Source organism: Peromyscus maniculatus, chromosome 6 (genome assembly GCF_049852395.1).
Source record: "Peromyscus maniculatus bairdii isolate BWxNUB_F1_BW_parent chromosome 6, HU_Pman_BW_mat_3.1, whole genome shotgun sequence".
In the NCBI taxonomy this organism is placed as follows: Eukaryota; Metazoa; Chordata; class Mammalia; order Rodentia; family Cricetidae; genus Peromyscus; species Peromyscus maniculatus.
The window spans coordinates 82749267-82773778 of record NC_134857.1 but is presented as its reverse complement, the minus strand read 5'-3'; the positions used below and the strand labels follow the sequence as shown (position 1 = coordinate 82773778).

Below are 24512 nucleotides of genomic sequence, written 5' to 3'. Positions count from 1 at the left end.
ACATCAGAGGACTGATTAGCCATAATCAAGTACCTCCTGTAGGCCCAGGGCTGGGCTACTGCATGTGTGACATCATGAGATCACCTAGGAAGTCAACATCATTATAGATTAGCCAGGAGCAAGACCATCTGTCGAGTGGAAAGAGGGAGAAGCATCAGGGCTGGGACCAGTCACGTCTTTGCTTCCCTGTGACATGGGGGAGGTAAAGTGACCTGGGGTGATTCCCAAGGGTTTCCCGTCTTTATGTGCCATGCCATCATAAGCAGAACTTGAAGGGTAGCTGGAAAGAGAGCTAAGAGCTGACGGAAGCTAGATGACCTTGGCTGGCCCTTGGATGCTAATTTTGCAATCACATCTATCTCATAGACTCAGAAAATAAGACAGCTGAAGCCCTCCTGTCCCCTTTTAAACATCTCTCGGGGGAGTTGGGGGAGATCGGTGGGTAACGTGTTGACCATGCAAGATCCCCAGAACACAAGTAAAGCTGGGTGAGGTAGCACGTATCTCTAGTCCAGTGCTCCTACGAGAAGATGACAGATGGAGACCGGAGAATCTCTGATAGCTCCTGGACCAGAGATCCTGGCACACACAGCAGTGAGCCACAAGAGAGCCTGTCTCAAACAAGGTGACTGACATCCATGGCTATCCTTAGACCTCCACACACATGCTGTGGTGTGTGCATGCCCACACTCACAGATGGGTAGGCAGGCACACACACACACACACGATACAACACATCATATACACACATTTAAAAAATTAGATATTGGCATTATCTTTGAAAGATGATAAAAAATGAAACATATGTTGAACACACACACACATACACACACATATGCATGTATTTATATACAGAGAAAGACAGAAAGAATGCTGAACTGACAGCTAAAATTTTTCCAGTATCTAGTATGTGTTAGTTGCTATGGTAAATATTTAAATGCATTATCTGACTTGATGCTCACAATAGGCCTGAGTTTGTTACTTCTCACGAAAAAGAGGGAACTAATGGATTTCCTTACATAAATCTCCAATCCCAATCAATTAGTAAACTTACTCTAACAACCTTTTACTTAGATGCCGTGCTTCTAGTTTAGAAAAAGCAAAAGAAACTCAAAATGATCTAGATTAAAATGTAAAATTCAGAGCTACTGAATTAGTTTGTTACTTCTCTAACATTTTAAGATAAAATTTCCTTGAAATTAAGTTGAAACACTAGAATAAAATACTTTATATATTTCCATACAACCTCAGAATGTTTTATGGTAAGCTACATATTTGAAGGTTAAATATAAATTCTTCCATTATCCTTATTATCTTTCATTCCAATGCCATATTGATTTTTCTTCCAATCCTTTCTTTGTAGAGACAACTAATATTAGTATTTAGGGTACCTTCTTCCAGACATATCTATCATTAAGTTTTTATTCAGTAATCATCCTTTATCGGTTTTAAGACATCCACTTCCTACCTCATAGCCTGAAAGATTGGTAATGCTGAATTCCCTACATACTATGCTTTCCCTATTTTTACATAACTATGAAAAAGTTTAACTTACAAATCAAGTCAGTAGGAGGCTAACAAGAGCTAAAAATAAAAGAGAAAGCTCTAACAATGTCCTGTGATACTTGACGTGTTCTCTCTGTCTCTGGCTCTCTCTCTGTACTGCACTCACCCATCTTGTGATGCCGTGATACAAGGCCTGCAGGATGAGATGAAAGACGGGGGGACCCAGGTGTTGTGACCCTACATTAGGTTTCTCTGTACTTCACATACTCATGGCTGTGCCTCAGCAGTAATCGATAATCAGTTCAGTTACCAGGTGACTCACAGGTAGGGGTAGTCCATACAGTGTGAATCCGCCAGGCAAACGAGATGATTAATACCCTGGCAGGATGGAGCAGGATTTTTATCGAGCTACTCAGAACAGCATGCAATTTACAACTGAGCTGTTTATTTCTGGAATTTTCCATTGAATACTTTCAGACTGTGGTTGACCACAGATGACTGAAACCGTGGAAAGTGAAACTAGATCAAGGGGCAAAGGTGCCACTTTAGCTAGCTGCAAGTGTTCTAGTTGACAGAGGTCTTGCCCCTCAGACTGTGCGCACAGGGAAGGGAAGGAGGTCTTTCCTCCTCGTGCTTGCCTGGCTAAAAACACAGTTGTCAGAGCATTTGAAGATGGAGGCAAAGCTCTTGAAAGTTTCTGATGGTGCTTGCATGGAGCCGCCATCTGTTTGTAGGGCAGTTCTGAGTGTCGTGCATCTGATTTCAATAAGCTAGAAGAATAGTTCCATCCTCCAGCGCATTAGCAGGAGGCACATCTGCTCTGCCTCATGCCACAGAAGCCAAGAGAAAGCTGGTCTGGTGGAGCCTGCGGTCCAACTCGACAACAGAAGACAGTAGTTGCTGTTGGATCCTCTCCAATCCCCATGGAGGTCACGTTTTGACCCTGAGCCTTTGGGAGCATGGAAGGCAGGCTGGTATTGTTCTTTATCATTAGTCGTGTTGTCTTGATCAGAAAAAAAAAAAAAAAAAAAAGAAAATCTCTGAAGTCTGGCCGCAGAATTCTCAAGTCTGGAATTCCTCCCACACATGGAAAACAAGACTCAGGCAAGGAAACAATGCCACTGTGTTTATCACCCCCGCATTTCGGGATCTGACCACAGAGAAGAATTTGCTCTTTATCAGCGTGATCCTCACCTGGAATTGATAAGGAGTCACTGCTGAGCCACAGCCCAGGGATGCCAGCCAGGTGACTATGTGGCAATAAAGAAAACACTCTGGCACTCTGTGTAACTGGAGAGGCATCCCTGGCCCTGGCAAGAGTTCCCCCATTTGCCAGTAATGTTTGGATAATTATCAGCAATACGATGTTTTATTGAACACTATTTGGACAATGAAGACAGTAAGCTAAACAAGCTAATTATTTCAATGTCAATAAGGGAAGCGCCCCTTCATCTTCAGACCACAAACATTTCAGCTGTCCCTAGGCGAGACTGTAAAGTTGGTAACAAGGGTGTCACCTTTCTCTCCCCGAGGGCTGCCCTTCCCCCAGACACTATTGTGAACTCAAGTTCTTCTCTGGCTAGCAGAGGCTCCTAAGGTCAGGACCACACAGAATCACTGTGTGGATTAGAAGGGCCCTTTCCTCAGGCAGGTGCAGTCCGTGCCAGGGCATGGTCTGGATAGCAGATCCTTTCTTGTCCCCTTGGCTTGGTGCCTTGGCAGTCTGCACAGCCATGATCTGTGATGGGATTCTACTGTCTCTCCATTACTGATGGGACGGTACTTCCCTGTCTCTCCATTACTGATGGGACGGTACTTCCCTGTCTCTCCATTACTGATGGGACAGTACTTTCTCTCCAGCCCATCTTGCCGACTTCTTGTGCCTGGACTGCAAACCTCAAATGAGTGTACTTTGCTAAAAGGGGCAGGGATGCCTGTGGATCTCAGGGCAGGATCAGGAAAGGATGCTCCAGGGCACTGTGGTGGACCACCAGTGCAGCAAACAGAGAGGGGGCCTGGGACAGCTGGGATGGCCTTCCTATCCACTGGCCTGGCTGCCCGGCTTACTGCCCACCCTGGGCAACCTCTAGACCCCAGGCTCTCTAGCCACACTCTCCTCCTTGCTGTCTCCTTCAACAACACAGAACCCTCAAACGGCAACCATCACTGCCTCTAATCTCCAAGCCACCCTAGCAGATCACCGGCTGGCCCTTACTCACCCAACAGTTCCCGTGTGGGGGAGACTTTCTCACCTCTCCACCCTGAAGCATGAAGGCTCATGCTTCGTGACCTGAAGAGATGACCAGGAGTTAGTTAGCTGAGACCGCTGCTTTGACTACTCTCTGAATTTGCTTGAGTGGAAATCTACAGGAGATGCACAAGGAAATAACAAAGTTCTAACATATGCACATGCATGTACACGTGTAGACACACATAGTTGTACACATAGGCACGTACGAGCGCGCACACACACATACCCCTCATAGGTACCACATCCTTAGAAACAAAGGCACTGCAGCTGGGGGGCGGGGGGCAGGGTGCTGCCCGTCCTTACTTCCTGATGGGCTTCATTAAGAACTCACAATCTGCTTTTTCTTTTGGGGAGTCCCTCTATAGCACTACGACGGTAGTGGGTGTGCACAGGTGGTAGGTGCTGTTGATTTACAGCTTTGATATCACACATGTGCTCTAACCTGGGACACCTACTCACCCGGGACGACTTGGTCTGAGGGCTAAAATGGCAAACAACAGCTGTGCCGACTCCCGTCCTGTGTCCTCGCCTGGGCTCCCAGCCCTGACTCTCGTGCCTCAGAAGCCCATGTTATATTAAGGAGGAACAATGTCAGCCTCGCAGCCTCAGCCAGGCCCGAATTCCTCAGGGGTCACAGCCGGACTCGAGATCTGCCTGGCTAAGTCTCACACAGTGCTGGGCAGGCGTGGGTGGTTGATAAATATCATTAGATGGCAAGGGGGTGATGAAGACCACAAGAACAGGCCCTTTCTTAGCAGCTTGGTGCGAACTTGTTAGGATGTCCTGGATCCAAGCAGAAGCCAGATGGCTCGGGGGCCTGAAATACACAGCCCCAAGGCCAAAGGCACTTGTTGACGAGAATAAGCACTTGGTGGTTTCGGCAGGAGGGAGGTCAGGCCCTAGGCTTAAAGGACAGTGTTGGTGCTGCCTACAGGCAGGAAGCAGGTGGTGCCGATGAAGCCTATAGAGTACTGGTAAAGTGCCTTTCCAAACCTGGAGGAGGAGGAGCGCTGATGTGTGACATCGGCAGCTTTCTGTGGTGTAAGTACATCCACCGCAGCCAATTTCAAGTCACTACGTGACCTCCCAAAGCCTGGAGGTGGTGGAGAAGTTCACGGTGGAGCAGGTGTGAGCCCTGTATGCCAGCCTCATGACGGCGCTCCTTGAGAACATTTCCCGGATGAGGAAGGAGGATTTCCCTTCATCGTTGGAACAGCCGTCTTCCGCCTCTTTCTGCCCACCTTTCAGATCTTAGAGGAATCATGTCTTCTCTCGGGAAAGCTGCCGCCATCCAGAATGGACACTGGGTTTCTTTGTGGCATTGCTGATCATGGACTGCCTTCTCGACTGGTCTCCAAAGCCCACCAGGAGGGCAGGAAGTACATGAGGCTGTCCACCAATGTCGCAGGTGCCCAGCTCTCAAGACAAAGTAGCTGGTAAAGAAGGAACGGAAGAAGTTTGCTGAGACCTAGCGGGCCTCTGCTACTCACACTGGCTTTAGGCCAGGCGTTTCCCTCACTAGCTTTGGCCTTTGAGACAGACAAGGAGGACCCACCTCTGTCGAGAACACTGGGCAGGCATTAAACACTGTTAAAATTGCTATTTGTGTTAACAACGGGTTCTTCTTGCGAGCACTCCAGCAATTCATTTTCCTGTATATAAGCAGATACTTGGGATGGGACAGTTGGACTCCTTATCAGCAAACGCTGGACTTGCCCTTGCTCTCCTGTTGCTGCTGCAAGGGAACTCCCAGTCCGACTGTTAACTGGACTACCCCTATTGCAGCACTGGCAGTCTAGAACACTCCATGGTCATCCTGAGACAACTATGCACAGATGGCCTGATCGCCCAGGCTCCTGATGGCAAAGCCCCAGCCGGGGCTGTTTGCAACACTGTATCAGACCTTTTGTTGTGGCAAGCCTCCACCGTAGATGCCTCTTAACTATTTCCACCTTGGCCAGAAGAGAGAGCCGCTTCCCCTATTGGCTCGACAGACAGACTGCTGTAGGGTCCTAAAAGGCGGGGCTGTAATTGGTCCAAGAACTGGCTGTGACGGGTCCACACATCCATCATTAGGTTATAGAAGCAGGCTCTGCAGGCTCACTCAGTGAGTAGGTTGGATGCTCCTCTGAACTTTTGGTAGGGCAGCATCAGGCATAATTAGGCTTCTGTCAAGCATCTTCTCATGTCTACGATCAGTAACATGTGTTGAACTGGTAACGTAAGAAGTAGCAGGGACAGCAGAGAAGGGGCAGCAGCATGGTCACACCAGTTCACTGGTGCAGGCCACACTGTCAAAGCTGCGAGGCGGATGACTGCTTGACAGCAAGGTGTCCTTCAGTGGTTCAGGAAGTAGCAGCACTCCAAAGACTTCCTGGGCTCTCAAGCACTTCAATCCCTGAGCAATATGGTGGGCACCTTGGTGCCTGACTTGGGAGTGACCTGCCAGGCATCCTGGCTCCTAAGTAGACTCACCTCCTAAGTCGTCCCATCAGGTATCCCAGACCATCCCAGCCACAGCTGAGTTGTGGAAGTCAAGCAGACTTCCTGCAGGAGCTGTCCAGTCTTCAAGGCTAAGAGTCTAAAACCCGGGGTGTGGGTCTTTCATACTGGCCGCTTCCTGACACCCTGGGCTCTAGGAAACTGCAACACTAGGGGGCGCCACTTACAGCTTCTGCCCGCAGGTAGTTGTTGCCAGCTACCAGGAATGGAAGGAAAACGAAGTTGCCAGACACCAGCCCTGAAATAGCATCTCCTTGCACATCCCTGATAACTTGGTGGCTAGAGCCAAAGAACTTTCAGGCAGCTGACAGGTGACATTGTTTTTCCCTACCTATGAGCAAAAGGACTTCGTGGTTTCTTCTGATTCTTTTCAACACTACAATTCCATGGACCTTTGCAGTTCTTCAGTGTTGGCAGTAGGTAGGTAGGTAGGAAGGAAGGTAGACAGACAGACAGGCAGACAGACAGACAGATGATAGATGATAGACAGATAGATAGATGGATGGATAGATAGATAGATAGATAGATAGATAGATAGATAGATAGATAGAGGGATAGATAGACAGATGGATAGAGGGCCAGATGGTCCAGGAAGCATGTGTTGGGGACAGGAAACATCTAATGAAGTACTTTTCCCCCACTGTTTCTCATTCTTCGAGGAAGAATCTACCTGATGACCAGGCAATCCTGGTGAATGGCTGGGGTTAAGACAGGCAATTACCCCACAGCAGAAATTATTTATAATCACCAATTTTGATAGGACCAAAAACTCTCTCCATTTTAATGGTTGCTTAGGGACATAGGGAAAAATGCTCTCATATCTATTTTGGTAGTTTTCATCTGAAATGATAATCCCCATGATTTATTTCTGTGTTCAAGGAAGGTGGATGGCCAGAATTCCTTCTCTGTCCTGGTCCAGCACTCCCTGGCAGGGCCAGTAGCAAAAGATGTGACCTGGCTCTGTGCCCTGTGCTGCTGGCTGAATTAGACTTCCTCCAGAGGGCATAGCTCCCGTGCCTCTGTGCCCACCAAGGAACGAGGGGTGAGGGCTAGGGGCTCAACCTCAGAAGAAAGGGAACAGCGTGGACATTGCTGTTCCCCGTGACGAAGCCTCCTGGAGGCAGGCGGTCTCTGTGGTCTCTAGAACTCTATGAGGATTTGTGTGGCTACAAATGCCCTGTGAAAGGAAGAGACCCTTGAAGTAGAGGCTGGATGGTCTCTACCTACGTGCTGGGTCTGGACCAAAAGGTGGCAGAGAGTCTGGGTGTGATACCAGCAGCAAGAACGGGAGAGAAGCTGTTCGTTGACCGTGTTAACCACTTTATAAGCATTGTGGTCCTCGTTCAGCACAGCGATACAAGGATCCCCATCTTACAGATGGTGTAATTGAGGCTTATCCCACAAAGGAACATCAAGTCATGTGTTGAAACATGGACACGAACCTTCTACAATACTTGTTTGAGGTTATCTTCCCATCCCATTCATTTCCTTTACCTTAAAAATACCTCCAGCTCTAAAATCTTTTCAGGAGCGACTGACTGATGTCTGCATTTCACTTTCTGAGATTTTTACGAATGTAATGAGGAAGACAGCCATTTGTTGGACAGCTTTTATGCACCAAGTACCGGGCTGAGTGTTACATGACCCCTCTCCTTTAATCATTTTATATGGGAAGTACTTTGATTAATGCACTTCCACAGCTCAGGAAATGAGATTGAAGGAGTTTATATAATTCATTTAATGTTACACAGGAAAAAAAGAGACTAATATCGGCCTGCTGGCTGACCTGTCAGGGAATGGCTTGTTGCCTTTTCTGATGGTGAGAATGTGGTGGCTGCTCACAGCTTGTGCCGCTGGGGTAGGCAGCATTCTTAGCTCTTACCAGCCACATTAGTTCTGAGTGGGAATGAAGGCTCAGGGGTGGTATGCTGATAGAGAAGTTTGAGAGAACCAAACCCATGTGTACCAAGAAGGAGACAGCCCAGTGACAAGCTGGCAGATGGGTTCTTGTGAATGAGAAGCCACAGTGATGAATCAGGCTCTGGGGAAGCAGAGATGGATAGTTCTCCTGTGAGGGTAGGACCTGTACCTTCTGAGCCTAAGGATGACGGACAGCCTCATTGTCCTGCCCTACAAGGCACACAGTGCCCAGGCAACTATGAGACCATGTCTGCGGGAAAAATCCATATTTCTATGGACTGAGTCAGGACCAAATTAGGCATGAGTCTCCTAACACATCTGAATTTCATCACCATTATATCACTCTTTAGACCTTGTAAATTTTCATAATAATATTTTGGGTTAGTTGGAGTAAGCTGTCTCCATCTGAGGTGTGTTACTTTAAATCTGCATTAACAGACCAATAAAACGAGGTGTTGGCCAGCTAATCCCACACAGTCATCTCCTCAGAAGTATCCGGGCAGCAAAATGAACCAGTCATGAGTGCATGTCCTGAAGTGGCCCTGTAAGCACAGACCCTGGCCACACAATGTCTTGGATAGGATTTTGGGATGGCTGGTGCTGTGTGCCCATGGCTAGCACCCTTCTTTAATGGGGGCCCCACTAATTGCCAATCCCAGAATCTGCATCCCCTAGATTTTGGAGCCTTGGCTAGCTAAGCTTGATCGACTCCTTTCCAACTTCCTCTTCCTCAAGTGTCATCATTGTCATGTAGTTCAGGGAACTGACCTGGGTGGAGGGGGAGACACTCTGCCCATCATTGGCAAGGTCCACTGCCATCTCTCATGTGTTACTGTGATGACGATCACACTCAAGCACAAGTGTTGGACAGTGGGTCCAAGCATTTGGAACTGTTTTTCATATAATAATACTGCGAGCTACCAACTCCGTAGAGGCCAGTGTGACGTACAGTGCAGACCTCTGCCTGGATGCCCTCTCCTCATCTCCCTTCCCAGGGTCTCAGCTCCAATCCATCTCCTTGGTTTGACACCTCACAGACAGGTACCAGCAACACCTCCATCCTTTCTGCGGTCCTGGAACAGTGGACCAAAGGCTCTTCCCTAGAGACACCTGCTCTCCTCTGCGGCCCTCCCTTCCCCGTCTCCTAACCACCCAGAGCTAGATTGTCCCTGTTAGTTCTGATTTGTCCCCACCCATTTCCAGAGTCCTCTCCCCAATGGTGTCATGCACCCTCGGCCTCCAGCTTAGCTCTGTAGCCTTTTAAAGACTCAAGTCCAAGCTGTCTCTAACTTATAAGAGAGCTGCCCACAGACACGTAGGTAGCTGGGGGTGGGGATGGGAATATGGTTGTCAAGTTCCATTTTAGGGCATTGCATCTGGAGGGAAAGATAACCAAGAGCTTGCACTGCCGTCCATGGCCACCTCCTCAAACAGCTGGAGATCACTAATTGCTTCCTTTCCTGATCTTCTGCAGTAAGCCACAACTGCGGCATGCTTATCAATTATCCGTTAAACTCATCTGGCAAATACTTTCCGAGGTCCTACCATGTGATGAACTCTTTGATGAATACAGCAAATCCCATGCCCTCATTCTCTACTCTTCTGGAAGGAGCAGGAAAGAAAGAAGGAAATTCTAAGAGTACTATGAAATAAACCAAGCAGACGGCAGAAGGGAGTGGCCCGATTTGGTGCGGGTGGACACAGATTTCAGATCTGAGTGGGTAGTGAGTGACATCTAGGCAGACCTAAACGATGCGCAAAGCTAACCATATACAGATGAATGGGTATGGGTGGCCATTGGCAAAAACCACCTCTACCAGGATCCTGAGATGGTTGCACACAGCGCATTAAGTCACAGCATGGTCATTGCGGTTGCGGTGTGGCGGGTAAAGGCAGGAGTGACAGGAGACACTGGGGACAGTCGGTCTGACTCATTTAAGACACCATTTCTTCCCACCGGCATTACTGGCACTTGGAGCCAGACCCCTCTTTATTTGGGGGACTGTCCAGTGCACTGGACCATTTAGCCCTGTCTCTGGCCTCTACCCACTGGAGGTAGTAATATCCGTATTTTGTGAAAACCCGGACTGTTTCCAAGTATTGTCAAATGTCCCCATGGGAGGAAAATGAGCTCTAGAGAAAGAGCCCTGCGGTAAGGTCATGGTGAAGACATGGTTTTGAGAAAAGGTCATACGGCCCAGATGGCTGCAAACTAGGTAACCAAAGATGGCCTTGAACTCCCGACCCTCCTGCCTCCACCTCCCAAGTACAGAGATTAAGTGTGTGCACCAAGAATGTGGATTTTAGTCTGTGTATATGGAAAGCGATTGGGGGCTGAAAAAGACCACAGCAGGACTTCCACCTGCAAAAATGTCGTATTCAGAGGGACAAGAGCCACAGAGGGGGGCTACTAGGGATGAGCGGCTGTGGCGGCTCAGACTAAATTGGTGGCAGCAGTGGCAAGAAGTGGCGAGACCACGAGGGTGATCCAGCGAGACGTACGAGATAACTGGATAGGAGCAGCGAGGAGGAAAATAGAATTCAGGATAATTTCTGCATCATTCTGTGGGAATAAAATAAGACTAGGGGAGTGGTTGGGGGGGTCAAAATTCTCAATTTGAGCTGTCCATTAGCTCGCCCAGTGCCTGACTGTAGAACAGAAGAGCCTAGGGCCCAGGGGAGAGGTCCAGAGGAAACAGACATCCAGGATCTTAGGTCGTGTTTAATGATGGGCAGGATGACATCATCCTGGAAGAGAATGATCTGGAAAATAAAGAAGATCCTGAAGCAAGCTCCAGGGACTTCCATCTAGAGGTCGGGAAGAGACAGAGAAGGCAGAAAAGAGACACAGGAGGAGACGCATGAAGGATGAGGGACAATAGGAATGCTTCCTGTCTCCAGGTCATCCTGGCACCATGGTCACATTTGCCTTGAGACATCCTCAGCCCGGCCACCAGGTACTGGTGGAGTTCCTCACACTCTGTATCCACGTCACACCACTGTAATGCCCGGCACCCACGCTGCAGAGCAACCGATGACTGACAGGCGCCTTTCTTGACCCGTATGTGAAGGAATGTGTGCTAGCAGTCTCACTCTAGATGTGGGACACTGACAGGCTACAGCAATGTACATCCAACCTGGGCATCTCAAACCCCACCCCTGGTACAAGAACCCGGAGACTCTGGTTCCTTCTATGGCCTTTCCCCCAGGGCCCTTGGACTTGCCTCCCAGGGCCTGCTTACTGCTTAGTACAGGCTCTGCCCAGCTGCTGCCAGAACATCCCACTACTTCCCAGGCTCCTGGGGGGTGGCTTCCACATCTGCTCCTGCTGTTGAGATGGACAGTTGCTCCTCTGGGGCCGGTGATACCCAACCATGAGCAGAGTCAACATCTACCGGAGTCCTACTCTATAGCTTGGGTGCTTCGTACATTCATAGTGTGAGGCCCCAGGACTGTGAGTAAATATTTTGTGGATTAGGAAACAGGCTTGGAGAAGTTCTGTGATTTGCCCAATTTAGATGGTATGTGATAAGAACAGGAGGGTTTTTTTTTTATAAAAAAGAATAAGCACTAATCTCTAATCATTTAAATGTGTTACCAAACTCAGATTATATCAGAAATTTTCTTTCTCATGTAAAATCTTTCCCAACATAAAGAAAATGCTACAGGTAGGTTTGCTTAATTTTCTCTAGCACCAATGATGCAGTTAAAACTCTACCACCATACATAATTCTACAACTGAAAACCATCAACAGAGTTGAAATGACCAAAAGTGAGCATTCTGCATACCGTGGTGATTTAAAATTATTTTTTCCTTTATTAAAGATACTTTATAAAGAACTTTTTGAGATGTATTTGCTGCTTTATAGGATCCATGCTTCCTGAGATATCTTGTTCTTTTTTGGAAAAATTCAAGATCAAGGACACACACACACACACACACACACACACACACACAAAAGAAAAAGAAAAAAAGAAAAGAAAAAGAAAAAGAAAGGAAGTAACCCACCCCTAACATATTTCCAAGAGCCAGGGATGCTCACGCATGCGCATGAAATTCAGAGTTGGGCTTTGGCGCCCGACCTCTTCAAAGGGGAAACGTTGCCAAGTGTTCACACTTTCACTGTGGACAACCCAGAAACAACACCCTTGAATCCAGATCAAAAAGAGAGATTATTTGTTTCCTTCTCGGTGGCATGTCATTTCTGGGACAAGTGATTCCACTTGTCGTTGCAAGTTTTAGACATTGCAGAAACAGACTTTCCTTTCCTCCTTGTGGCACAGAAGAGGTCAGACAGCCTTTGCTTTCCCCTAAGCCCCGGTGCAGCAGCCAGGAATCGAAACTCATCCTCCGCCTGGCCCGTTCCATGCCAGCTCCCAGGTGCTTGGCTCGGTATTACCCACGGGCGGATCTGGGTCTCATGGGACAAGCGTCTGTCTTTTGCTATGATTATCACCTAGTGATAGGCTGCTAGCACTAGCACGATGTCACTAATGCTAGTGCCATTAGTTCTGCAGGGACGGATGTGTGAGTGGTTAAGAAAAGAGTTGGGTACCCTGATGGAAATCAAAATCACCCCAAGGACCAGGTCCGTTTCTTTCCTCCTGCCTGACCCATTGTCCTGCAACCTCAAACTGCTTGGAAGGAGTGGGTGTCTGTTCTGGGCAGGAATGCAGCCTTTGAGGAGATGTCACAGATAATCCTCCTTGAGTCTTCGTGGTGAGAACAGTGCCTAGAGGAAGAGCATTTTACTAGAAGAGCGGGAATGAGCCCCAGGGGAGCAAAGCGAAGGAGGGGAGAAAGACTTCCACAAGCAGAGCCCGGCAGTCTGTCACCACTGATCTGCCCTCAGGGCCATATCTTACAGGCTCTCCAGGGAATTGGGACAGTCACCTTCCTGGCTCAAGAGTCCAATCACAGTGGGGGGTTACTCTCTCCTGCGCCCTCCACTGGGAACCTGAGCAGCCAGGGTCAAGGACCAACTGCTGGTTGGTCTGAGGGCAAGGTTAGGTTTGTCTTACCTGAAGGTGTCACCTCCAGTGTTCAAATTGACCTTCCAGCTGCTTCCATTGGGAGAGAAACTTAAACCCTCCAAGTGAGTTATGAGAAAATCTTCAGCCCTCTGCCCTGGTCAGGGATTTCTTTAGAAATTTGACAACTACCAACATTGCAATAGTGTTTCAGCCCTGATATTATTTAAATATATGTATTGAGGCTAAGGATGGTTTTGTAAGGATAGAAGCTCCATCCAAAATCACGACACCCACACCAGGATCAAAGCATTTATCCCAGTCACAGGACTAGGAAAGGCCACAGCATCCCTCTGACCATTACCGGTGACAGACAGGCGCCTGGTGTCTCTCACACAATCACTGTCATGGTCACATTTAGAGGAACAGAGTCCAAGTAAGATGGCTCTGCACATGTGCAGTGGGGTAGCAGGGAGGAAGTGAGGTCATCCCTAGTGCTTCTCTGAGAGGTTTGCAGAGCAAATGCAAACCCCAGGGATAAAAACATCCCAGCTCTGATGAAGATGAGCGGTCACAAAGCAGAGGACAGAGGAAAGGACAGAGGAGGGTGTGACAGAGGAGGAGACGGAAGGAGATGGAAGAAAGGGGGGGCTGGTACAAAGGAGGGGATGAACGGAAAAGAGGAGATGATGCAGAGCTACACATGTCCCCGGCTTGCCAGGAGCAAGCACAGCACCCGGTACCTCATTGACTTTTGTTCTAATCTGCGCAGCATCTCTGTGATGGGGTGATTATTCTACCTTGTAGAAGACATCAACACTTAGAGAAGCAAGGCTACCCAAGACCACAAAATGAGCACAAACTGAACCCCCAGGCTGGCTGTTTCAGAGCCCTGCCCTTTTCTCTAACATTCTGACACTGTCTTCTATACCAGCAGCTTTCAACATTTTTCTTTTTAAAAAAACTACAGTTCGTAGTTTAAGCAGAAAACATTTCCCATTATTAGCCTGTCTGAACACTTGCACGTGTACAGGAACATACAACCGAAAACAAGATTTCATTGCTTCTTCCAGTGTGTATTGGTTTTTAAATCGTTTACCCAAATCTGTCTATCCATCCTCCCTCCCGCCCTGCCTTCCTCTCTCTCTTTCCCTTTCTTTCCTTCTCATTCCCTCTCTCTTCTCTCCCTACCTCCCTTCACATTAATGAGAATGGTACTACTAAATTTATCTCCAGTCCGCCAACAGGTCTCACCCTGTATTTTGAAAAACATTCTCCTTCCTCTAGACAGTTGATCTGAACTGTCCCTCGGCCTTCTTTTGGTCTGGGTGGGTGTGGGCAGGGTCTTGCACTGAAGAAGACTGCTAATTGTGTGCTCTGATCATCCATCCCTCTGCCAAGGGCACATCATTAATAAAATATCTCAGAAATTAGAAATATCTGACAAAGCCACTGCTTGGAAAAGAGTCAGCCCAGGAAACCGTCCAGAGGACACAATTGCTGTTCGCAGGCTCCAGTGGGTGATATTTTAGGCAGTCGATGCATGCTTTTCTGCAAAAGAGACTATTTCCTCTGCTTTCAGAAACTAAAGAATTCATCTGCTCCATCGGGCCACGTGCGGTCACCATCTAACAAGAAATGCTAAAGGACAAGAAGAGCCCAGAGCTTGTGGAACTCGGTCCTTCCACGGCAGGAACAGAATTCTCTCTCTCAATTCTCAGCATCTGAAATTGAGCTCTTTTTAGGGGTGTGCACCTCCCACCCTGGTTTAGGATTTGAGGATGATTCTGTCTGATGCTGAGGGGCAGTGGCTGGGTTGGCCGAATCAGATTAAGTCATGGAAAGTGAACTCCAGGTCAGGTGTGGCTGAGCGCCCGTCAAGCCCGATGAGCTGGGGACTGGTGACTTCACTCTAAGAAATGTGCGCAGTAATTGAGAAAACATGTTCCTGTGATGTCCTCACGCAAAAATCCAGATTTGCGATTTTTTTTTATTCCTAAGAATTCCTTGAATATTTTCTGTGCGTGTCTGTACAGACTCCTGGGCACAACTTCTAACTTAGTATAATATATATATATATATATATATATATATATATATATATATATATATATATATATATTAATTTTATTTTTTTTTCTTGTGGTGGCCTGGCTTTTAAGGGGTGGGATTCTGAGGAGGTGTTAGGCAAGCAGCCACAGGCCCTGGAGAGATGCAGAAAAGGGGAAGAGAGCCTACAACCTCTTGTGCTTACAGGGGCAGAAAAGGCAGGGCATTGTGGGTCCTGGAAAAGCAGCTAGCTGAATGCTGGATTCTGAGAGGGAGCCTTCGGAGTCAAGCCAGCCCTGTCTTCACACCACCCTCAGCTTCTCACAGCTGCCCCCACACAAGCATCCGCAGCAAAGTGCTGAGGTCCCAGGGGCTTCCCAGCCAGTGCCTGTCCTCTGTAGATGGAACTCTGATTTTCTCTCAGATGAGGGAACTGAGGCTCACTGTGGTTAAGAAATGTGACCATAGAACTCAGACAAGGTGAAACAATACAAAGCCCATTCTGATGGATTTTGATTCTGGACTTCCATAAAACCCTATAGACCTCTCCAGAGTCTTCAGGGTTCTCCTGACCCTTCACCTTTCTCCCCTTTTGGAGCTTAGGACTACACATTCGTACTTTTGAGGCGATGGTAACTACTCCAAAGGTGAGAGTTTACATCAAAAGATAAGAGCCTTCTCACGGATTTTGTTTGAGCCACCGGGATTTATTTTACCCCCTAGGCCTCGAGACTGAACCTAAGGCCTGCCCTGCCTCTGACCTCTAACCCCCCTTTACACTTCATTTTGAGTCCAAGTTTCAAATCATTTTAAGTTGCCCAGGCTGGCCTTAAGTTCACTCTGTAGCCCAGGCAGGCCTTGAGCCTCGGGTTCTGGTGTTTCAGCCTCCCAAAGAGCTGAAATGACAGGCTGATGCCACCAGGCCCAGAGGGGTGGTTGGAATGAGAATGTCCCCGGTTGGCTCAGATGTTTGTTTACTGAGTCCCCAGTTGGTGGTGCTGTGTGGGTCGGTTTAGAAGATATGGCCTTGCTGGAAGAAATACGTCACTGGGGATGGGTTTTGAGGTTTAAAGAGCCACAGGCCAATCCCAGTTCACTCTCTCTGTTTCCTGCTTGTTCTTGGAGACTCCAGCTCTCCGACTGCCATTGCCATCGCCATGCCTCCTGCCTGCTGCTGCTATCGTGATGGACTCAGCCCCCTGGAACCAGAAGCCAAATAAACTCTTCTATAAGTTACCGTGATCATGGTATTTTATCACAGCAACAAAAATGTAATGAACCCAGCAGCCTTGTGGGGACATTTAGACGAAGAGAAAATAATGCATTCAGACTCCAAGTTTTGATTATTCAACCAGTTGCAAATTTTGGCTGCACTGGACCTACAATCCCGCAAAATAGTAGGTGGCCTGTCCCCTCACAGTGGAGCATATTGCTTTTAACTTTCTGTGGTTCCTAGTCCTTTATGACCTGACTCCTGTGTATGGCCTGGTGAGCCCCGGGAGCAAGTTTCCTCTTGCTCCTTGTTACAGAATCATGTGCCTGTCACACGTCTCCCACAGTGTCCCGCTGTGAGGAGCATATTATCAAAAAGGCAAGCTGAGAGGAGGAAACCAAATGGTAACTGTAGAGGCAGCAGCTGCCTGCCCTGGCCTACATCTGGGAGCATGCGCTCAGCTGCCATATCCTTCGTCCTCCATGATGAGACACTTATGATCGTAAACATGCAGAGGAGTTGCTATGCAGTGAAGGGAACCAAAACTGCCGGAAAACATGACAATTCTCAAAAAATGCTTTATTTCGAGAGAACAGTCTAACATTTTCTGACAGCAAAGTCTGAGGAGAAGTTTGGCTCCAAGAGAGAATTCCAGACAAATACCCACCAGCCTCTTTTTGCCCAGATATGATGAGGAAGACAGAATTCAGAAGATGAACTGTTTGGCTGAAATTCCATCAAAGTGAGAATGTTAATTACACAACGTCCCTTCAAACCCAACGATACAAATGAGTAAATTCCTAGAGAAGGCTTCAAGGCCATCAAAAGATTTCTTCCCCCCTCCCCACACACAGCAAAGTGTTTCATATATATGGAGACACGTGAAGCTCAGAGGTGATGCTGTCCTACTCAAAATGAAGGCACTACAAAGGGGGGGGGGGCAGTCTCCCTAAAGTCCAGGCTCTCTTCACCCTCCACACAGAGCAAAAGCTTCAGGGAGGGAGGATCCTGTTGTGCCAGGCTCTTGGGTGTTCCAGCCACACCATCCAGCAGGGCTCAGCAGGCAGAGCTCAGTGATGTGGACCTTGTGCACACGGGAGGAAACTGGTCCTTTGGGCCTCTGCTCTCCATAGGGTACTACCTCCTTCTCTGATTAATTAGCTGAGCATTTTCAGGCAATGCATGTGTGTGTGTGTGTGTGTGTGTGTGTGTGTGTGTGTGTGTGTGTTTGTGTGTGTGTGTGTGTGTGTGTGTGTGTGTGTTGTCGAACTCGTGATCATAATGCAGAGGGAATCTGTCCCTCCTGGGATCTCCCACTTGCCCCAGAAGATTTAATACATGGTTATTCACAGTGATGAGATAGTATCTCCATTGGCTGACCTCTAAGCTAGGTCTACTCATATCCAAAATTGGGTATCATTTCACCAGACCGAGCAGGGAAGAGTTGCAAGTCACTTCATGAGTAACGATGCTTAAACCACAGAGCTGGCTGTAAACCACAGGACTGATGTGACACTTTCCCCTTCTCTACCATGGGCAAGCTGAGTTCTTGCCTCTACCAGGAGGGACTGTTGTCTCTGCGCTTTCTTAGGAACAACATGTAGAGGGCCAACCCTCACTACTGAAGGAACAGCCAAAAGAAACAGGAGAAATCGGCCTTGGCCGTGCAGGAAGGCTCCCGCCCATGTCAGTGACTTAGGGGTGAGCAGTGAGGGTATGCTTCTTTAATATCCTCCAAGAGAGCAAATACCTTGTGGTTACTGGGAAACTATTCCAGTAGCAGTGGGTTGTAACTGCCCAGCATGGGATAGCTTCTGGGCCAAACTCGGCCTGTGCATTCCAGTCAATCATAGCCAGATTCAGTCACTCATTGGGATTCCACCTGCACAAGGCACCCAGGCCGTGCCAAAGTTTCTCAAGCTGCTAGCTTTTCACATAAGTCCCGACTGTCTGACTCTGACTCACACCCCTACCAATAAAAAGACTTGCTGCACGTGCAAAAGGTTTGCCAAGCTCTTGGGCAACTCAGGAAGCGTTGTAGCTAGCCCTACCTGACAGATTTTTGTCATCGGATTAGCCTCATTTGTCATCCTTTAAATATCCCATACCCCACACAAACACTGTGTGTGTGTGTGTGTGTGTGTGTGTGTGTGTGTGTGTGTGTGTGTGTGTGTAATGTCAGGCGTTTTCCTCTTCCCTCTTTACCTTATTTTCTGAAATAGGGTGTCTCACTGAACCTGGAGGTCACCTATTTGGCAAGACTAAACCAACCAGAAAGTTCCCAGGATTCACTTGCTTCTGCCTCCCTGGTACCAAACTCCAGGCTCCTGACACCTCACCTGGTTTTTTTAGATGGGTGCTGGGGATTTGAACTTGGGTCCACACACTTGAAGAGCAAGCACTTGGTCAGCTGAACCACCCAACTCCCGGTCCTTCTCTTTTTTTCTTTTGATCTCATTCAGAATTGACTCTGAAATCCAAGTACGTCCACATTAACTTTCTCTTCTATTTCTACTAAGTTTGGGGTAAGTAACAAATGTATGTTCCAGTACACCCTCCAAAAACATTCTTTTTATCCATCTGAACTATAAATAAACAAGAGGTCCTATTTTTATTTTGTCCCCAAGGGAAGTCTTGGGGCAACAGGTGAGGATAACCGAGCTGTTCTGTTGGAGAACGTCAACAGTTCAACAGTGCCTCTGGGAGCATCCCTTCCACGCAGCCTGGCTAGCTTATTCTTTGAAATGGCGCATTATTGATTCTCATTTACCCTCACAGCTTGCCTAGTTGTATCCCTTGACTATCAGCATGTGCCCATGTTGTATTAAAGTCAGTGCCAGGGGTGAGGGGACCCTGAAGCTTCCTGCTTTAGGGACGGCACCCCTACTGCCAAAGCCATCGTCCCTTTAACAAGGAAAGGAAGGCTTTTCTTCAGTGCTGGGGTCTCCCTGAGCAGGTGGTCTGCCTGTGCTCTAAACAGCATGTGGCTGAGGAAGAAGGTGCCCGGTTCTGATCCCCCCCCCCCACTCTTTCTGCTTTTCTTCTCCTATGGGCCATTTGCAGTGAAATTCCAGCCACTGAAGGCAGAAGGTGACACCTGGCAGGATCATAACACTGAGGTCCCTTTTGATGGAGGCGCCAAGTCTGATATGCTGATACTCAGAGGACTAGGGCTTCTGAAGTCTCAATTCTATGACTGCCTCATAGACGCCTTAACAGAAGGGCCTGGAAGAATGACCTTTATTCCATTCCCAAGGGAATTCTTCACTGGAAGCACCATTTACACATGGAGGCAATCTCAGCTGCCGTCATGACTTCCAACATTTGGTAGGTAAGGCAGGGACACTCAACTTCCTGTGAGTATGGCGTGGCCACACTTAACCAAGGACTGCCCTGATGTGTCAATGGCTCCATTGACAAATGGCATCATGCAATTCACTACTCAGATTTCATGAGGTTAATGACTTGCTCACAGCCACAGGCAGCTGCTGCCTTTCCTTTCTTACAACTGAAAAACCACCATTGGAAGATTACTCAAAATACAGGAGAAATTAATCAAGAGACCATCTCAACATTTAAATTTGATTCTCCCTATCTCACAGTCTAAGGCCAACAATCTACAGAGATTCCCCCAAAAGCATTGTATTGTCCACAGAAGAGCAGAGAAAACACAATAGCCCCCAAGCAACTGTCCTCTGTGATGGGTCCTCATTTTTCCAGTCCCGTCTAAACTTTGTGACTGAAGGTCTATTCCCTTTAGCTCAAATAGGAACATCTCTACCTTATGCACACCCCATTGGAAGGCCAGTGATCCCAAAGCCTCATTTTCTGTGTTTTATGCATTGGTCTCAGAGTCATCTTAGTCTCTCTATTTGGAATCAGGAATCATAACCATATCCCCCTGTCAATTAGCAAACATCCAGGAACCGGTCGGGAAGGAGTTTTCTTTCCTCTTTATTTATCTGCCTGACATCACTATGACACAACACTAATTCCCTCAGAGTTAATCTTAGAACTGGCTAAGCTTGAGAGCCACAGTGTGTAAGACAAAAAGGTGCCAGTCGAAGAAAAGAAAAGAGACACTTTCTAGAAACACGGGTCCTTTGCTTCTCAGATAACCAGAGACTTGGTGCATACCCTCAGCACACCTACTGCTTCCTGACTGTGGAAGCCTGCTCCGGACACTGAGGTGCCTGGAGTTCTTATTAGGAGAGGGCAAATGGCCAGGTCTCTGGCTCTGTCCGTTACGGCTGTGTGGAGTCTAGGCACAGCTCGGTTACATTCCTAGCAAAAAAAAGAGCAGCAACTATATTCCCTGCGGTTTCCCTGTAGCCCCGAGACCCCATGCTCCACAAGTGAGCAGCTGTCAGCCTCCGCACTCGGTTAGAAGTGTGCGATTTTCTCATCAGCTGAATCTCAGTAAGGATGAGAAACTTCCCTGGGGCTCCAGCCCTGCCCTGCCCTGCCCTAGTCTGCATGCTGATGTTGGCAGCTGGGGCCCCCTTTCTGGTCTGGGCACAGAGCTCTCCCTGGAGGAGAATGGAGTGTGGGGCCTCATCCTTTCCACTCACTGCCCTCGGGGCATGGGGCTTGTGAGGTGGGTGTGAGGAGAAAGGAAAAACCCATTCCTTGCTAAAGGTTGAGAGCAGAGAATTGAGGGCCACCAGCCTCAGGACGACTTTCTGATGGCTCTGGCCTGCTTCGGGTGACTGCAGGGATGGCAGTGGTCTCAGCTGGCTCTAAAACCCTCTGACTCACTCCTATGGCTCTGTCAAACCGTGTGCCCCATGCCCCAGAGACCCCGACTTGCTATGTGTGGTACCCCTTAACGTTTTCTCTTGGAGGCTTCTTCTTCCTCCACCTGTCTACATCCGGGGAAATGATGAGGGAAGGGACAGAAGAATATGGCATTAACTCTATCCTCCTTCCACTACGGAGTTCAAGTCTTCTGTATGTCAGCACCAGCCATGCTGGCCTCATCCACCTGGCCATGCTCTCCTCCGGCTGCTTGTCCCCTGTCAACCTCTGGGAATACTATCTATGATGAATTAGTATTCACATGGCCAGGCTGACGCATGCCTTACTCAACAGATGAAACCCATCGGGCTGAATGTGGAGTGTGACTCTGCGGAGGGAAAGTTTCATTTGGTAGGAAACTGTAACACCAGTGAAGAAGGGTGGCAGGGACCACCTGTACTACCTCTGTACTGCTTGGAGAGGGAGAAACAGACATTTTCAACCGATATAACACAGTTTCGGAAGTTTGGGACCCTGGGGAGAAGTTAATGGGGGGCCCTCCAGGCCAGCTGCTTTTGCAAAGTTCAGGTGGCCATGTCTATGGGGAGAGCGGATGGCACGGGCAGAGAGAGCAATACCAGGAGGATGGATGCAGGGCAATACATCAAGTGCCTTTTCTCCAGGGTTTCCACTGGCCTCCCATGACAGATGGGGCAGCGGCACCCAGGAGAGCAGTATTTTGGTTTGCAGCTGGGAACGTGCACTGAGTTTTCCTTAATACCCACAGCAACCAAAAGACTTTGCTGTAATACACTTTAATGCACGAAACACCCATAAATTATCCTTCAAACTGCTACAATTTCCAGCCTGGAACAACTTGGAAAAACCAGCCTAGCAAGCAGGCGCTTCTTGAATCTCTGAAGTAAACCTGACGAGAAAGGTCAAACCCAAAACACCTTTCTTAAGAATCTCAGAAAGTTTTATGAAAGCAAGAACATTGTAATCAAACGGAGCTAACCAAACCTCATGTTTACGTTGGCTTCAAGTTGCAACACCCTGACCCCAGAGTCCTCTCTCTCCCTCCCCTGAAGCTTCTCCGTCTGAACCCAAGAGCGCCCGCTGCCCTTCCCAATGCCGGGTGCCAGCCGCTGCCACACCTGGCAGCAGACAGCTGAATGTACTGGGTGACCCAAACAGCGGGGCTACGCCTCTGAGATACATAGCAGGCCCCACTGAGGGCCCTGGCGCTCGGGACCTCAGCACTTGAAACCCAAGCTCCCTGAATCAACCCCAGGCACCCACAATCTATTTTCTGAGCCCTGCAATAAGCACCAAGCCTAGCGCGCCCTGGGCGGCTGGCCCTCTTACCTAGGGGCAGCGTGGCACTCTCGGGACTCTGCGCACTCCCCAGCCGGCGCGCTCTGCACTCGCCCTCCACCGCGCGGGCTACTGCTCCGCCACCCCAGCGCGCTAGCAGCGCGCGCATCCCTCTCTCCAGGCTCTCTTGAGCGCTGTCCCCTTCTAAGCCGAGAGCTCAGGCAAGGCACTGCTGTTTCTGCAGGCGCCAGTGTTGACTTTGGGACTTCTGGACATATCCTGGGACAGGGAATTTCACGGCCAGAGAGACCCTCGCTCCTTTCGCCTCCCTTGCTTGCCCATGAGCTCGCGTCCCTGCATCTATTCCGGACACTTCTTTCAGGGCTGCGTTTCAACCCACAAAATCTCGCCAGACAGGGATCCGCGCATACCATCCCAAGAAGACCAGTAACCCCCGCCCGCCGCACCGCGCTGCACCCCTGCCGGGGTTCGGCTCAATGCAGCCTGACTCACCGATGCGCTCCCCTCCGGCTCCCGGCGCTCTCTGCCGTGCTGGAGCACAGAGCTGCTGTAACAGGCTTCGTGAATGTATTTAGCCCCTCCTCCCTCGCTCGAGTCACACCCTCTCCAAATCCTGCCCCCCACCTACCCCACCCCTCCCTCCCTGCCCCACCCCCACTCCCAGCCCCGCACCTGCCGTGACTGGACCCAAGGTGTCAGACTGCAGGGGTCCTGGGGACAAGGGATGGATAGCTCCAGGAGGGCTGGTGAGACCTAGTCAGGAAAAGACAGCCAGGGAAGAAGGATTCAAACCTTCTGAGGTCAAATGAAAATGCATCGGGTTCGCAGTGGCAGAGGGAGATTTTCTAGGGCACCAGGCAGGGTAGCTGGCCCTGGCCACCAATGAGCAGACAGACTGAGCAGGGCCTTCACCTTCTGCCCTGACTCACTGCCTTACTAGCCTTCTGGGTTGGCTTAGGTCTCCTTTGGGGGCCGGACATCAGGTGTTCCTCTCCCTGCAAATCTGAGAGCTGAAGGGAACACCCAGGAAGCTCCCAGGACTGGAAAGTGCTAGGGGGTTCTCTGAAACCAGGCCGAAGCCGAGTTAACTAGACTGTCCGGACAGGGGTGTATCTGCCCACAATCACAGGGAAGAGGGCCTTAGGTGTCCAGATACCTCCCTTCCACAGTCAGTCTTAAGGCCTGGCATCCCAGGAGCCTCGCAGGAGCTTAAATCCCTCCAATATTTGTAGATAGAATTGTATCTGTGTGTGCTGTCTCCATTTTTCTAGATGAGGGGGTCAACGGCTTTCATCAGATTTTAAGAGTTGGTGAGCACATACTCAGTAGAAGGCCAAACCTTCTGCTCCACCCCCATACTCCACCCCAATTCCCTTTGATCCCTTTTCTCTACTCACTTAAGGGGGTCTTCCAGCTGGCCCTCCAAAATTTCTTGGATCTGATATATTCAGGAGCTGGTAGGGGCCTGACTCAGACCTCCCCTTCCCCTGGTAGATTTCCACTTCATCTCAGCCTCAAACCAATAAGGCAGAAATACACCTAAAGTCAGATTTCTCACCAAATGTGCATGAACAATTGTAATAAAGGTCTTTGGAAACACACACACACACACACACACACACACACACACACACACACACACACAGACCTTTTGCTGGGTGAACTTTGTGAAATGACTTTTCTTTCTTTGAAAAAAGCATGCTGTATGCCCCCCCCCCCCCCACTTACATCCGGATGAATGCCACAGGAAGGAATGAATGGATGCAGGACAGTGAAGGAGGGAGGGTGGAGTACTGAGTCTCCCCATTGCTGGGGACGCCTTGCCAATACTGCCCAGGCCAGAATCATGCTCCATGCAGCTGGGATGGAGTTAGGCACAGGCTTCCAGTAACAATGAGAAGCGGTCCTTCATCCCCATGGGAGATACCTGGATAAGGAGAGGATCTGCCAAGGAACTTCCAGCCATCTGGATCTCGACTCCCTTTCGTCTTCGCCTCGGTCCCCACCCACATCTACCTTCATTCC

At 48.9% G+C, this 24512-nt stretch overlaps 1 protein-coding gene across 2 annotated transcripts in view; it reads right to left on the bottom strand.

The window, feature by feature from the left end:
- The window catches only part of Ngf (nerve growth factor), a 53998-nt gene extending 30958 nt beyond the window's left edge, over nt 1-23040 (bottom strand). Inside the window, exon 1 of one of the 2 annotated variants that reach the window (XM_042279619.2) lies at nt 22980-23040. Coding sequence is in view for 1 of the 2 variants with exons in the window: in XM_006980778.3 (XP_006980840.2) it covers nt 22518-22900 (383 nt within the window). In the remaining variant the exon portion in view is untranslated. Of the gene's footprint in view, nt 1-22517; nt 22946-22979 lie in introns of those variants that run through there. The other variant, XM_006980778.3, reaches the window with a different exon arrangement.
- Between the last annotated feature and the right edge of the window lie 1472 nt (nt 23041-24512).